This window comes from Dendropsophus ebraccatus, chromosome 1 (genome assembly GCF_027789765.1).
Source record: "Dendropsophus ebraccatus isolate aDenEbr1 chromosome 1, aDenEbr1.pat, whole genome shotgun sequence".
Taxonomy (NCBI): Eukaryota; Metazoa; Chordata; class Amphibia; order Anura; family Hylidae; genus Dendropsophus; species Dendropsophus ebraccatus.
This window is the reverse complement of record NC_091454.1, coordinates 133,064,821-133,082,726: the sequence shown is the minus strand read 5'-3', so window position 1 is coordinate 133,082,726 and position 17,906 is coordinate 133,064,821. Positions and strand designations below refer to the sequence as shown.

At 38.2% G+C, this 17,906-nt stretch overlaps 1 protein-coding gene across 1 annotated transcript in view; it reads left to right on the top strand.

The window, feature by feature from the left end:
- PLXNA4 (plexin A4) overlaps positions 1–17,906 on the top strand; it is a 614,893-nt gene that overhangs the window by 312,878 nt on the left and 284,109 nt on the right. The window contains exon 4 of the mRNA XM_069979087.1: positions 2,065–2,196. Within this exon, the coding sequence (XP_069835188.1) occupies positions 2,065–2,196 (132 nt within the window). The remainder of the gene's footprint in view (positions 1–2,064; positions 2,197–17,906) is intronic.

Sequence of the window (17,906 nt, the reverse complement as noted above, 5' to 3'; positions counted from 1 at the left end):
GTTAAAGACCAAAGTCAAGTTGACTAGTGGCAACTTGAGAACACAAAGCTAGACGCAGAGCAGATGTTCTCTCAATAGGCATCTTACGTCCTGTTTTGCTTTGATAAAGCTTTCAGCGTTTCTCACCTGCTTACATAGCTTGTCGTTTTCATGTATTATTACACTGCAGATAGCATTTCACATTTTGGTTTCGGCATATCTCGTGCCGTGTAATTTTAAGCCTCTTAATATTTAATGTTATGGCATGTTAGGCTTTAAATAATAAAACATTATTCCTTCATTTTTCTTAGAACTGGTAATTTTACAAATTATACAAAAGAAATATTATGTACTGTGAATAAAATTATTTAGCATCAACTGACCTTTAGCCCTTGAAGGTAGTATATAATACGTAAACATTTTAGGCTCCCAATTTTATTTCCAGTTTGATCTATCTGAGAGTCAAACCACTGTTCCAAAATGGAGAGGCATTTTTCCCTTCTGTGTTGTGCTCACCACTTTTGAAGATTTAGCAGGAGGGGCAAGGCCTCACGTGGCCTGTGTGATTTACTGTTATTTATGCCTGGAATTATGAATGAAATCTACTCCAGCTCACAGCTGGCACAGATTTCAGTCTAGTGCACCCTTCAATATATTTTACATCAACCTTTTGTCATTATAAATAACATTTCACATGGCATCAGACATGACAAAAGTTATTGATCGCAGTGGGTCTCAGTGCTGAGACCACCTGAGATCAGGAGCTATAGCCAGGGTGAGAGCGTGGAAGCAGTGTGATCCACTCCCTTGCCGCTCACTCATTTCAACATTGTAGCCTTATATCAGAATAAGCCAATCAGGAGAGGGATCACACTGCTGCCACACTCTCTCCCCGATTATATCTCATGATCACAGCAGGTCGTAGCGGTGAGACCCACTGTGATGAATAATTTTTGACATGCCTGATGACAAGTCAAAAGTTATTTTTAATAACAGTACTCTTTAGGATAAGCATATGAAATGCCAGTCTTACTAAATTCCCTCCTTATTTTTGCAGTGCTGCAGATAATATACAATACTTTATCCCCCTGCAATTATTTAACTTAATATTTGTGTAAAGTTCATTTTGCTAATTGTACGTTATAAAATGTTGAATTCAATGCTTTATAGCATCTACATGAATAATACACATATAGATTTTTAACTTACTACTTGAAAAAAGTTTCTTTATTATTATTGCCACCAGTAACAGAATGGAAAAACAAAAATGTTATTATGCTTGGAAGTGTCTTTGTAGTTTGACCACAAAGATTTCAAGGGTCATTTCAATGTGTAACCTGCTGTCAATCAAGCGGTTTTACCTGCTGAGATATATTTGTATGACTTTCATTTTTTCCTCTTTATAAACTGATCAGGGACTATGAGACATTTTTGGCAGGTTAAGCCTTTAAAAGTGCTGACAACTTATTTTGGCTTAACATTAAGAAGTGAGTGACCTCTGTAACGCTTAAGAGTCAATATGAATATGACAGTAACTTTCATTATACAGCACAAGGATAGAAGAGCCAGACTTACTGCAGTAAAAATGCAGAGCCTATTATATATTCTAAAAGTGTTATCAGGTTTAATGTATGCACCTACTATAAAATATTGTCAATTAAAATGTACTAAGGAAAGTAGCAGGATCCGTGTTACCTCTCAGCATTCATGAAGTACCTTCATTTCCTACACCTAATCTGCTAGAACTTAAAGGAATAGTCATGCACAATCCCCGGTCACAGTTATTAGGGGATCACTATGGGCAGTGCTTTAGAAACATGAATTAATATTGTGAGGCAGGAAATTTGTAATCTGATATTTAACAAAAAAAGAATATATCATTTTTTATGTATTTTTCCATTGTAGATAATAATTTTATATGAGATATTATTATTATTATTATTAGTATTATTTGATTTTCTGTAAATGTATTATTGTTTAACTACAATTATTGCGATTATTGACCAGTGGACTAAGAATTTATTAACCTATTACTAGCATTAATTATTAATGCTAATACTAAAAACTGTATCTATTTTATTTCAGATTCGAGTTGATGGCCCCATCACTGGAGCGGTACAATATGAAACTATCCAGGTGGTTGACTCTGGCCCTATTTTAAGAGATATGGCCTTTACGAAGAATGAAGAACAGCTCTTTGTCATGTCGGAGAAGCAGGTTGGTTCTTCTAAATAGAGTCCTGTTGAGGATGTTAAATAACATAGCTTGGAAGAACAATGTCAATAACAGTGATGAGCGAACAAGTTTGTAAATGTTCGTATGTTCATGCTAACATGAAGCTAATTGTTCGTGTTCGCCGATCACACACAATTTTTTCGATGATCGGAATGGTTATAACAATCAATTTCGAACTTATTCAAACTTTTAACCCACGCAACTGCATAATTTATGCTTTGCACCTGATAATCTGTATGCATGTGTGTAGACAAAAACATAATATATGCTTCTACTGTACGTTCGTTATTTGTTTGTGACTGTCGGTGAACATGTAGCAATCACGATAATTTTTTTATGTTCGTGTTTGGGATCCGAACCGAACATCGGGATGGTCGTTAATCACTAGTCAATAATCTCAGATCCGTATTCTCTATTAGGGCATTCTTACTTTAAGTGTACCTGTCATGATGGGCTGCTTCCAGATCATTGGCAAGATCCACTGCTAATCTGAAAGTTCGGGTTTCTATGAATATGGAGTGCAATGAGATTGTAATGTGTGTGTCATTACGGTCTCATTGTGTATCTGTATCCATGGAGACCCGAACTTCCGGATTAGCAATGGATCTTGCCGCTGATCCAGAAAATGCCCATCATGACATGCTCATCATGTACACTTAAGTGGACAGGTCTTTTGCTCTAGATCTTTATCTCTTGGCCAGAAAGAAGAGAAAGTATGAAGAATAATTTTCAGTCTGAAGTATAGCACAAACAATTCACTGATTTAAAGGGGTACTCTTGCCAGGCTTACTTTGTATGCAGCTCGACTGCCAGAAGTGTGCACAGCTGCATTCCAGCACTGCCATTCTGTGCCATTCCGTCAGCTGTAGTGGGAGTCTCTTGTTCCAGGCTGAGCTTCCCTCCTCTTCAGACATGGTACTGTGCCATACTCTTGTGATAAGGGACAATACATCTCTGCTCTGTTGGCTGTACTCTAGCTTATCACTAGAGTACAGCCTAACCTGGAACAAGATATGCCCAATGCAGCTGATGTCACTTCACAGAAAGGCGGTGTTGTCATGCAGCCATGACATCACAACTTTTGGTGGCAGTGCTGCATACAAAGTAAACTTGGCTGGAGTGCCCCTTTAAATAGGATCTGTGTAATATTTCACTTTCCTGTTTGTGGTTCGGCAGGAAAATTTAACACTTAGATTTGTTTCACATACAAGTTGCATGTGGTTCAGTTTTGTTTTTTTTAATCGGAAACTGGCCACAAGTTATGAAATAATGCATCAGTTGTCATTAGGCTTTCTATCCTTCTTTTAATTAAAACATCAGTTCTTATCAGTTTTTATCTATCTATCTATCTATCTATCTCAATTCTATCTATCTATCTATCTATCTATCTATCTATCTATAAAAAAATCTATGAGATGCAACACTCCTCAAAAAAGTTTAATGCCAGCGGTATGCACCCCTGTGACCTATGGTGCTGTGTCTACAGGTATATAGATTACTGTAGCACTGCAAAATATGTACAAATAATTTTTTTTTATAACAGCCGCAATGTTTCGACCTTATGAGTACTGCCGAGTGCTATGGTGATCTATCTATCTATCTATCTATCTATCCATCCATCCATCCATCCATCCATCTATCTCCTATCTATCTATCTATCTATCTATCTATCCATCCATCCATCCATCCATCCATCCATCTATCTCCTATCTATCTATCTATTTATCTATCTATTTCTATTCTGTCTTTCTGTTTTGGAATTATTAACTTTGACGAGCTCCTCCCTCCTCCCCACAGCCCCGTTCTCTGCTGCTTTATGGTGCTTCAAAGGCTTAAGCTTGAGGCTGCAGATAGTTTGCATCTGTTCCTTGTGATGCATCTTTCTCTCCATAAGCTTCAATGTGTCCAGCACTGGATTATGGGTCTGAGCAAATGCAGAAAAGCTTTTTAGATGTGTTCTTCCATCTCTTCTGTCCAGTGATACAAGGCCCCTATTGAAGTGCTGCATATTTTGAACTGTCCAATTCAAATGAATAAGATCAGTTCAAAGGTCAATTATGTAAAGTTGTATGTAAAGTTGGCCTTACCTCCAGGGTTCCCCAAAGATTACAGCTGATCGCTAGAGTGCCAGCAGATGGCCATTTTGTTAATTGTCATGTAAAACTTCTATCAAGTAGGGCTTGTCCAAACAGACAACTTCCAATGTCAGGTAGAACTAACACCATCATTACAATGCTCTTTAAGGCTGGGTTCACACACAGTATATTTCAGGCTGTATATTTGAGGCTGTATAGCAACCAAAACCAGGAGTGGATTGAAAACACAGAAAGGCTCTGTTCACACAATGTTGTAATCAAGTGGATGGCCGCCATTTAATGGCAAATATTTTCTGTTATCTTAATACAATGGCTTCTGTATTGAAATAATGGCCGTTATTTACCGTTATATGACGGCCATCCACTCAATTTCACCATTGTGTGGACAGAGCCTTTCTGTGTTTTTAATCCACTCCTGGTTTTGGTTGCTATGAGGACCTGACATGAGGACCAAATACAGCCTGAAATATACTGTGTGTGAACCCAGCCTAAAAGTGGAATATCTCATTAGGGGGCTATTACTATTACTACTACTAATTTTGGCTGAAACATTTATATCTCAAAAAGTGTCCATATCCACCTTTGAGTTCCAGTTTCCACCAGATATATTAAAGTGAATTTACTAGCAGGCACATTCCTTTAAGATTTTTACATCAATAGACTGGTACCGGTGCAGAGAACCAGGCTTCGGGTCAAAAAAAGGACTGCGGCACTGGCATCTCCACACCGGCGTTGGTCTATTCATGTATAAATGTGAAAGAGAAGTACCTGCTGGTACATTCACTGTTAGCATGTGTACAGAAATTATAGTATAAAGTAAACTAAAAGGAAACTGATCTAAAAATAGATAAACTGGTGCTGTTTGCCTTAGTATGGAAAGTATTTTGGAGCACAATGGGGCAAATTCTGGTGCATTACCTGACAGGACAGATTTTCTAAATGATATGCATCAACATAATAAATTTGTTCAAAATTTACACCATCTGTTTATAATGCATGGCTACAAATGTACAGTAACATTATATCAATGACCCATAGATGATCTGTATGCTTTACGTTTCCTTTATATGTCTTTTGTAGTTAAATTGTCCTTTGCCAGATGCCTGTGGTTAAACAAAACATAGCGCCATGTGCTCTGGGAAGTGTGAAGCTGGCAAGACTCCAGCCATGCCTTCTGTACCAGGACATAAACACATGGTTTTACTCCCATCATCTGCTTAAAACTTCAAATAAACATGACAGCTGATCTCGGTGCACCAAAAGAGGTGCCCTTGATAGAAGTTGATGGGTAGGACATCTATGACCTACAGGTACAGGCAGGTTCATCTGCAGCTTAGAGAACTGTATTGGGAAATATTATGGACACTATTGCTAATGAGATTTTTAGAGCATATGTTCAGTAGGCTATTTCCTAGTGCACAATGATGTCTGATTCTCCTATGAGAGCAACAACTCTTCGAGCATTGCCATGGTTACTACATGAAGTCTGGTGAAAGGAACGATGAGGTGTCAAGAATGGGAAGGACACAGTGGTGTGAACAGTAGGGAAATGTAGCAGAATTTGTTGCATCCAAAGAAGTTTTAAAATTAATGAGGACCTCAGAGCGGAATAATTGCTGTTCTGTATTCCGGCTTATGTTTCCTATCCTCTTGATAATAATGAAGGGACCTTTCTACCTGCAAAGTACACTGGTAGCTTACTGTGAGCACGTTCCACACACGATCAAGGAAAAAATATTGTTATCGGTTTGCAAACAACATTAAACATTGCAAATGCAAATTCATATTTGAATTCTTTTTTTGGAGTCTAGCTGTTTTAAGTTTTGTTGTATTAAAGGCAAATCATTGTACATTTATTCCAGATGCAGTTAAAACTCTAAATTCTTAGGCTATTCTAAAGTACCTGAAAATAATAATAGTAATTAAAAAAAACAGATAAGATCGCTGTTATAGTCTATATGTCAGGTATAAAAATATAGATTAAAAAAAATGACAATTTGCTAATTGGACTAAAAGCACTGTGAATTAAAGAGATGAAGGTGTGATGCATTCTGGAAGAGAATTTGGAATATATAGTCTTCAGTTGTACATGCTGTTATATGTGACCCATAGTTATATTGACAACTGCTGATTTATAAAATCAAGTGTGCCAGATCTTGATGCTTTATATTCAGTGGTAAAATTCAATGTTTAAAGCTTCATTTCTTAAAATACATTTAGTGCAATCAGAGTTCAGTTTTTTTTTAAATGTAGCCCTTAAAGTCCCATACACAGATTTTAAATGTTAACTCCTTAAGGACACAGCTAGTTTGGGCCTTAAGGCTCGGTCCCAATTTTCAAATCTGACCTGTTTGACTTTTAATGGTAATCATTTTGGGATGCTGCTGTTTCGAGGAATATCCCATGTGTGGCCCTCAGGATTTGATGTTGTGATTATCTGATCCTTAGTATATAAGACAGTAGTACATCCCAGACCACTGCATTTAGAGCAGAGTGGTGGTCGGTAACCTAGACAATGAGCTGTCAAGAATGGGAGGGAAAGAGCAGCATATCAGGAGAAGGAGGCAAGTTTGCTAAAAGAATGTATTTCCCCCAAAAATCTACTTGACGAGTCCTACAAGTAAAACTATATTGGCTAAGATGGGAATACCCCTTTAAGTTTATATACTTTTCCCCAAACTGAGAGGTCAATAAAGGGGTCTTACAGGCTGAAATGATTGATGGACTATTCTCAGCCACCCCCACCAATCAGCTGTTCATGTGAGCCACAGCACTAGCACTACACAATGACCAGGGCCTTTGTGGTAACCTAAGTGGTAGATACTGAGGGTACATGCCAAATGGTTTGTATACCAAAGAGATATATGTGCAATTATGCTGGACAAAGGCTTTTATGTGAAAATGTTGCACTTGTGGAGGTTTCTGCAATAAATAGCTGACTTTTTTTTAGACCCTTAGTTGTCTTTGTATAGAGGTTTCTGCATTGTGTGTAATGGTGGCATGGGGTTACTGCATCTTAGTTCTCATTCAGGGATGGTTGAGCTGCAGTAACCCACCATGACTACTACACAATGAGCAGTGTTTGGTATTGTAGTGCCAGGAACCACGGGGTCACCTGAAAAGCACATCAGCAGGCATGGCTGGTGTCAACACCTCCTCGATCCTGATTATAGGCTACCAATCATTTTAGCCTATAAAAGCCCTTTAAGTTGGTCTTATCAGTGCAAGAAATAAAAAACATATTTTATGGTATATATTTTAACTTGAGTCCTAGTATCCTATCCTTACACATTAACCTGCATGTATTTTGTGCAGAAACATCGGACCTATTGATTCAGTAGAATGCAGTATTTGTGTTGGAGAAGTAGCAAAGAACCTACTTCTCTAAATCTTTCTCCCATCTTTAGAGACTTTTTTATTGGATTTGTATTGTCAGGAAGCAAATTTCTAACAACACAATAAGAATTGTCATTTCTATTCTTCCCCTGTTATGTTATGGGTTCATGTCGTAGATAAGTGTCCAAGATAAGCAGGCATTTCCCCGACACAGTCCTAAAAACTAATCAGGTTTGACATTGTTTGTTCTGCCCTCAGGATCAGTTGATGTTCCAGATAGTCTTATGAAGAGAAAATAAAAAATAAAATAACTGAAACTATATTGAGAAATTTACTCTTAAACCTTGGGGAAGAATGGCAGCAGCAATTTAAAGTTCTTTAATATCATCCTTTAATTGTTAATACAGACATATCCAATTAGAACAGGAATTTGTGTAACTTACATACAGTCGGTAAAAAGAAGAGCTTTTATGTTTATATTACTATGTATAATAAGGTCATTTCAGTCCAGCCATTTGGGAATGCCTGTCATCATCTGCTTGTCTTTTCAGCTGCTTTAGATTTTCGTTTTATTTTTAATAACCCCGAACTGTACGGCAATGCCCTATTGTGCTTCCGAGATTTTATATAACTATTGAAGGCATTATCATGCTATCAGTCGAAATACAACCTGACTGGTGAATTCATTCCATTAATTTGTTTTTTCTTTTCTGGTTTTCGGAAGCCTTTGGTCAATGGATTCTTTCTACATGTCTTCTGCATGTTGAATTGAACATGTATAGACTCACTGGTTATCCACAACAGAAAAGAAATAATCTCCTTTAAAGATTATATGGTTCATTTTTTGTTTTATTTAGTTATTGATTCATTCATCGATGTAAGGACCCATGACATACCAATACATCAGGGATGCCTTTAGGATCTATGATGTATCAGTATGCCATTAAGTTTAAGGGTTTTATAGGAGCTGAGCTCGCTTCATAGAGAGTAAGGGTCCTCACAATTAATGATGGGCAGTAGTGATCACAGCATTTAAGTGTCAGCGACAGGAGCTGAGTGAATGCCGATGTCCTGGTCCTTTTCCCTGAATTCCAGAGGTCTCATACTTACCTCTGTGCAGTCAGAGGGCAGATACCAGTGATCAATGCCATGCAATGACATAGCAACAACCTGTATTAGCAATCTAATGATTGCATGTAATAGTCCCCTAGGGGAACTTAAAAAGTGTAAGAAAAATATGTAAACTTTCTTTTAACATGTAAAAATAAAAATGAAAAAAATGAAAATTGGTCTTTTCCTTAAGGCCAAAATCTACTGTGTACTGGGTCACTAGACTGCAGAACCTTTAGCAGTCACCTTTTTTGGATCCTAACAATGGCTCTCAGAACTCAGATAACCCCAGGACTTATAGAAGGGCAGAATGTTAGTACAAATCAGCATTTGTGCAAAGAATTCATAAACTTGTAGCAAATGTCAGAAGCAAAACAAATGATAACTTACCATTAGATGTCAGTGGCCAATGGAAGTAATAATCTTGTAGAGAGTTTTAGCCTTGCAGAATGGCTCAGTGCATTAAACAACCAATGTAGATAGGATTATAGGATTGGTTGGCTGTATGCCAAAATCATGGCATTACATAGCTCATGTTGCCAGTAGCCTTTCGACTATTATTATACACCAGGCATCTCCTGTAGTTTGAGGTGACTTGTAATTTTTTCCCTGTAGGAAAACATTAACATTGGGGTGCAAATTATGGTAATTTTCAAATATTACTATAATGCATGAGTGACACCATAGATTCTAATATTTGTTTGCTTGAGGCCAGCATAGAGATGTGTAAAAAAAAAAGTAACTGAGGGAAACATTGGTTAAGGTCACCTTAGAGAAAATTAAATATCCAGTGACTGTGTGTATGCACCAAGTAATGATTTCAGTTGTCATACATTCGCTTAAAGAGAAAATCTATTATCATTAATTTAGGCCTGAGACAATTTGCATACTTTTGTTATTGTGTTTACAATAGCAGTACAAGAAGAACACTGCTATCACAATCATTACTGACATAACACTTCAGATATTATGTGGCATATGCAATAATCAGAACTGCATGAAATACGCTGGGCTTTGTTTTAGTAGATTGAAATAAATTGTATGTATATAACATTTATTAGAGCTTGGCTTGGCTGGAGTCTCAGTAGACTACTGTCTAGGTGGTAAAATTTTAGCGGCTATTTGTCTCCTGATATGTATTTAAATTGTCATTTGGTGATATTAGCATAATACGCTGAAAAAATCCTTCATGTAAACAGGTATGAAGCGGGACAGAATGCCCAGAAGCAGAGAGTAGTAAGGAGCAAATATATACGTAGTAACCTGTATAAGGCTATGGCTAACACATAGAATAGAATAGAATACACACCCATGTTGTAAATACAGTACATAAAGGGGGGTATGTATGATTAGCACAATTCTTTTCCCACTAGCACACTTTTGGCGGTCCATGAGCAAAAACGATCGATCGGAGCATGGGCCTTAAAAAATATTGACTCAATTTGTGCACTTTTTCTGGCTAAAAAAGGGCTAACAAACTACACCAGGGTTTGACTGGAGTACTGCTGCAAAATATTTTTTTGTGCAAAATAAAAAAAAATTGCACATAATAAATCTGGCTAAAAATGTAGCTAATATAAGCCATGCCCTAACCACTCCCCCTCCTAGAAAATGTAGAAAAAGCCACAGCTGGAGTAAACTGCACAAAAATAGTGCAAACAGCTTGATAGATGCTGCAAAAAAATATACGCTGTGCGCAAAATCAAAGCAAAAATCATAATTTTTTGTTCATTTTACACGTAGTACCTTTTGTATATTTTTCTGAGCTTCCAGAACATATGAATATGCTTTATTCCACAGTATAAGGTGTCAAAGGCTTTTCCAAGCTCCTGAAATGCTGCAAGCTGTAACATCTCCTAAACACCCTCTCATCCCTATCCCTACTTGGAGCTCTGCTTGCAGCCGTCAGTTAAGGAGGAAATGGGAGTAAGGTTGAGGATGGGGGTACATTGCATGAGCTTGGGAAAGCCATTTTGACACTTTGCACTGTGGAATAAAGCTAAGATTGTAAAAGGTATCAAAATATGTAACATGGTGGATAAAGGAGAACAGCAGATGAAACTAACCTGTAAATGTAAGTATGGTAACTGTGAACAGATAGAGGCTTTAAGGAATATTTGAGCTTATATCTGCCCATACATACCCTTATTCACTATAAAAACTACATGTTCAATGACTGACTTAGGAAAAGTCTACACATTGTTACTCATGTCACCTAGACGTCTATGTAACTCATTTCCGCACTGCTTTAGTGATTTATCGTAGAATACAATCTTTACGTTTGGTGATAAAGCAGGGGACAAGAGGTTAAGGCTACATTAAATCCCAACTTTGCGACACTTTATTGTGAAACCGTATGTCACAATTATTGCTTTCCTGCTTGTATCTCGTGTATTTACTTCATGCAGGCTGTAACAGTCGCATCTTTCCAACAACATAAAGATGGTTGACCTTGATAGTACAGCATGTTTGGGACTTTATAGACATCACAACTACTTAGCACCCATTTGACTTTAACCCAGTATATCACAAGCCTCCATATTTCTTTTTCCCTGGCAGACAATTATCTTCTCACATGTTTTAGGATGAGATAATCCCGATTCTCAGCAGAAAATTCCCCTCTTCACCTTTTTTATTTGCCCTCAGAGAGCCATCATAAGGGGCCCTGCAGAATTGATTTATCATATTGAATGGTCATGGTGTGATAAGATATGCCTGATTAATCTTGTAGACTCAAAATGTAATAATTAAGCTGCAGCATTTCAGTCCCATTCAGAGAAATATGCTAATGTGTATTGATTTCAGGAAGGGTTTTTCATTTTATTAGCAAACTGAGAGTTGAGGATATGGAATTTTAATTGATGGAAAAGCGTCTGTATGAAATCGCTAGGACAATGGACCTGTGAAAAAGCAGACACTTTAGCAAGAGCTTGTTTCTTGCGACTCTATCACTACTGAATTGATATAGTTATTAATTGGCAATTCTGTTTTGTTTATTTATGTCCTCAAAGGTTAAATTGTTCACATTTTCATCAGATACAAAAAGCTACATAGATAATTGGTAAGACTTTTCTATTGAGTATGTACATGCCTTAAAGGGGTTATCCAGGATTGGAATATAAAACAAAACACAACTACTTTCCTGCAAAAACAGCACCAAACCTGTGCTCAGGTTGTGTTTGTTGTTACAATTCATCTCCATTCAGTTGTATTCAGTTTCTGAAAGAAAGAAGCCATGTTTTTCTAAGCCTGGATAACCTCTTAGATATCACTCTTTGTTATTAATTTTTTGTTTTGGACATAAACATTTGCAGGACCTGACATCCAATTTCAAGCTATGAGCATTTAAGGAGTACTCCAGAGGAAAAAAGTTTTTAAATTAACTAGTGTACTTCCAGTACTTATCAGCTGCTGCTTACACTACAGGAAGCAGAGCTTTTTCCAGTCTGACACAGTGCTCTTTGCTGCCACCTCTGTGGCAGGAACTGTTCAGAGCTGTAGAAAATGCCCATAGAAAACCTCTCCTGTTCTGGGCAATTCCTGACATTAACAGAGTTGGTAGCAGAGAACATAGGGGGTGATTTATGAAAGAGTGTAAATATTCACCTGGTGTAAACTGCCCACAGCAACCAATCACAGCTCAGCTTTCAGCTCTGGTAAAATATAAAAGGAGCTGTGATTGGTTGCTGTGGGCAGTTTACACCAGGTGTATATTTACACCCTTTCATAAATCTCCCCCACTGTGTCAGACTGGAAAGAGAACACCACTTCCTGAGATTTTTAAATATAAGTAATTTACAAATCTATATAACTTTATAGTACAAGTTAATTAAAAAGTAGTAAAAAGTACCCCTTTAAGCTTGAGCGTTGACTAATATTATTTAACTACTTTATTAAGGAACATTAAAATTCTAGCAATCCCATTATTATACACAAATATAATAAAAAAAAATAATAATAAAAATAAATAAATAAAACATCCACTGTTTGTACACAATTCTGCAGCTAAAAATATTCAACTGGAAAGCAAAGACAGCATTTTAGATAACACAGGAGGAAAAATTGGGGCACAATACCAAAACTGTCTACCCTAAAATATACTAATGGTTGCTTTTCCTTACACCCTATTTTAACTCATTATTTGATGGGGGGAAAAATGGTTACTTTTTAAATGTTTTCAATTTTTTTTTCTTTCCCTAACAGTAAGTTCTATTAAAGTGTATGAAAAGCAGCCATCAGTACAAACACTGAATAAAAAAGAAAAGAAAAGATGAGAAACAACAACCTTGGCACTATTCACACACATGCCATTTTCTGAATGGGAAACAAGCCATGGGTAAACAGACACTGATTCTTGGGTCATGGTACTCAGCACTGAAATAGTCGAGTTCCAGGTGTGCAATTCTCAACAGATAGAAAAAGAAATACACTTTGGCACTCACTGAGACACTTTAAAAGGTAGACTTTGTTCCATCACAGAGTTATAGGTGCAGACAAACAAAAGGCAACTCCCACACTCGGTCCATGACTGCAATTCTCTGCAGTTTACAAACACTACATTTCAATCATATATGATAATATATATTAATAAATTATGTAACATTTGATAATTAGGAATCTAACACTTCTTTAGCAGCAGCAAGTGTGTAACATAATTGACTACTTGCATAAAGAGCAATTAAATAAAAAAAATTATTTATTTATTCATTTGTTTTTGTCACTGAGCACAATACCTTTCACTGTGTTTTATAGAATGATTTCAGTTTCTTAGGGTGCGTTTACAGGTACAGCATCCACAGCAGATTTGATGCTGCAGATATCAATGTAACTAAATGCTTGAACACAGTATTAAATCTGTGCTATCAAATCTGCTGTGTATCAGCTACAGATCCTGTACATGTGAACATACCCTCTGGCCTTGCTCCTCCTTTGAAAAACAGGCCGTTCTGTGACACAGCCATGTCAGAGAACGACCACTGTCTGTGAAGTACATCCCGGCTGGTACTGCAGTACCAGCCACATTCGGGTATGCCCATGTTACAATTAACCATAGCAGACAATGTAAAGTGCGGCCCTGTCAATTTCGTGCGGCCACTATTTAATAAATTCAATGTTTTTTGTGCGGCCACATGGAATCCCATCCAGAGTATATCTAGTGTGTATACACTCCGACCAGGATTTCTTGCTAATCAAAGCGATCATCCACTGTCAATTAATAATGGCCGTTGTTGCTAACCTACAACAACGGCAGTTTAATGAATTCATACGTTGTGTGAACTTAGCCTTAAGAAGTATTGTATTGTGTATGCAGATTTTTCTGTTTTGAGGGAATGGTATTCTGTGTGTGTAGTTTTGTAAAAAAAAAAAAAAAAACTATAGATCACGTATAAAGACATGGCTGATTTAATAGCTAGAGTAAGGGTGCCTTCACACCTACTGGATCCACAGCGGATCTCACTTCTGCGGATTCGAAGCAAGAACCGCTGCGGATCCGGTACCATTCACTTCTATGATAGCACATATTCGCAGCGGGATTAACATCCCGCTGTGAATATGTGCTTTAACCCCTCGCTGTCCGCAGCCCCGCCGCCGCATTAGCCCATCCTCGGCCGCATCCCCCATCTCCGGCCGCATCCCCCCATCCCCTGCCGCATCCCCTATCCCCGCCCGCATCCTGCAGCCCACTGCCGAGAGCACAAAGTACCTGCTTGGTGGCGCGGCTGCAGTGAGGCTCCCGGCTCCAGTCCCGCTCATTAGCGGGACCGGAGCCGGGGGCCTCACTGCAGCCACGCCGCCGAGCAGGTACTTTATGCTCTCGGCGGCAGGCTGCTGGATGCGGCGGGGGATGGGGGGATGCGGCCAGAGATGGGGAATGCGGCCGAGGATGGGCTAATGCGGCGGCGGGGCTGCGGACAGCGAGGGGTTAAAGCACATATTCACAGCAGGATGTTAATTCCGCTGCGAATATGTGCTATCATAGAAGTGAATGGTACCAGATCCGCAGCGGTTCTCGCTTCGAATCCGCAGAAGTGAGATCCGCTGTGGATCCGGTAGATCCTTTCTTCTTGAAAAATAGATAATTGATGCATCTCCACTATAAAATAGTTTCAGCACCTTCCTGTGTGGACAGCTCCTTCAAGTATTATTATGTGTTGCTTCTACTCTTAGATACTTGTCTATCTACATAACATTATGGACACAGTTGATGATAGAGATTTCGCCTGTTGTTTGCTGTGTGCTCACATATTTGTGTGTATGGAAAAACCACAGCAGCCTTTGTGATCAACTCTTATCATGTTTCATCACTATGAAGTGGATTAACTATTCAAATGTGTGTGTGAATTCTGCCCAAAAGCTGCACTACAAAACATACACTACATTTATTATGTGTTCTAGACACTATTGGTGCTAAGGGGCACAGGCTAGTGGTAAAGGAGATAAAGCTTGGTGGAAATGGGCATGGATTGAAATTTTGGTACATAACCTTAAAGATGTCTAAATCTTATAGTATCAAAACCTTAAAGTGTATATAGATTCTCTAAATTCACCAAAATGAAGAAACTACTGTGATAAATCTGGCACATCTTTAGGTCAAGTTCACACATGGTATTTCTCTCAGAATTTATTCAACCAAACCTGGATTTGGTTGAAAACACAGAAACTGTGCACATATTTCCATTGTAGTTTTTTCTGTCGGTTCTATTCCTGATTTTAGCTACAAATAGTGACAGAAATAGTGACCATAATACTTTGTGTAAACATACTGTAGCTTAGGACTGTCTAGTCTAAGTTTATACTTTATCACCTTTAGTAATAGTACATATACTCCAGTGTGTACTGGGAACGCAGAATGCCGTTTAGAACCTGCATATTATAGAGGTTGTCCAATTTAAGGCCATGTTCTCACTGCGTGAGACACCGGCCGTTCCGTGACCTGGGTGGGTCATGGAACGGCGGGTGTCAGAAAAGATCATCCTGGCCGCTACTGCAGTACCAGCTGGATGATCTTCACTGCCGCTGAATTTGGATGCATGCGGCCGGAGTTGCACGCTCCATTGTGTGAACTGACAGGGTTTTCTGTCAGTTTCTTGCGGCGCTGCTAGGGATCCCGGCCTGAGTTTATACTATGAGTTCCGTACTACATGTTCCGTACTACATGAGTTCCGTAGTAATCACGGCCGTTTTTACAATGGCTGTGATTATTATGAAACTTACGTAGTGGGAACATGGCCTAATAGTAAAACTAAGGGATTGGTTTTCATTCTGGGATCTCAAACAATTGGCTTTTATTCACTTCAAGCTGCAATATAAATACTGTTTTAATAGACAGTACCACAGACACTCTTAACTAAAATCATCATTGGTGTATACCCCTCTATACGCTATGTAACAAACCCAAGGCACTACAGTCTGAAGTCTTTATATTAGCACAAAAATTCACCACAATATATGCCACAACCATACCTTAGTTTAAATTAAGCGTTTTGATTGTAGCCTGCCAAATGGCATCACTGGTCATACATGAGTAATAATGCAGAAGCCTTATGTAATGATGCTGCAGCATATTAATAGCACCAAAACAGCAGATCGAACATACCTAATTTTCTGGAAATTGTATACTATGCATAGTGTCTCCCCAGAGCATACTTACTCTCCAAAAACCCCTGACCCCCATCTCCCGCTGCTGTCAGATCTTCCAGTCCAGGATGTGTTCCCATTCCTCTGGCTTCTGTTGATGTCTTGCTCCGCTATTCAGCTCTGTGATTGGTTGAGCACAGAGCATAACATCATTGGAGGCTGGAGCATAATCCATTTATTGGGTGGGCAGCTCTAGTATGCTACCATCTAGTCCACACGCCCTACTAAGAAGCATAACAAAATCATTGTTTTTACCTAATATTTTGCCAGAACATGTTTGGCATTGTAGTTCTACAAAATTAGATGTGAAATTACTTTGGTTTACAGAGATGAATGATATACAAAACTAGAGATTTAAGTATTGCAAAGAGGGTATGTCAGTGAGCATTCATGCACAGTTTGCTAATAGCTGAACAGGAGCAGGTGCACTGAGCATTTTCCTATTACAGAATTTCACTGTCCATTTGGTAATGCTCAGAGTGGGACTCATCAGTAATGCTATTCATTAGAAGTAACCATGCCATCTGGAAACACTTTTCATAGATTGTAAGTTCTTGTGAGCAACATTGCCTCTTTTTATATTAGCATGCTGTTTGCTTATCTCTTAGTTCTCTGCTTTAGAAACTTTTGATAACATCATATCCTGCAGACATCTCCCAGACATATGCCTGCGGTAAAACTAACCCAGTATTGTGTTTAGAACTCAGTGCCACCGCAAGAATAGATGCTAAACTCAGTCTTTTTATTGATTAGTAATTTAACCTTGTAAACGTCTGAAGCGCAAGAAACCCAATGCTTCTTGTATGATTTTTATTGATTTTCAGTTAACATTATGTAATGTGGAAAAAAAACACAAAATAGAGATTTTTTTTTTGTTTTGTTTTGAAAAATAATCCAAATGCCCTGGGGAGAGATCTTATTGGCTGCTGCATGCAGTTGTTACTTCGGCACAATCCCATGCATGCTTCTTACAGGTTACATGGAGAAGCAATGTTTTATTCTTTTCTTGCACAGGGTCGTGCACTGTATTCAGGGCAATGGCTGTAATAAAAGGAACAATTCACTGTGTTGTCTATTTAAATGTCCTTTCAGGAAGGTGATTCATGCGTGTATACATAGGGAGAAAGTAATATATGAATCAGGATAGACATTACAAAAGTGGCATTATTAGGACAATCAGTGTCACTCTAGACTATAAGGCACAGGTTGCGCTATTTCTGGCTTTTTTTCTATTCTGTTACATTTTACCTGGGGGAAACAGCAGCTGGTTCTATTGAGGATAATTGTTTCAAGATAAGGATGTGATGAGCCTAGTTCTGCTAGTCATACAGTGACCAAATTATTGCGGCATGAGGTTTGCTGCATTACACATTACATAGCAATGCTTGGAGTTTTGTCTATAGTGTTTGCATTATTTGTGTGCTTTTACAATATAAATGTGCAGATTATGGTAAATTAGAACAGATTGTGTGTAGTTGTACAATAATGTGGTCAAGCCATTACCGCTAATAG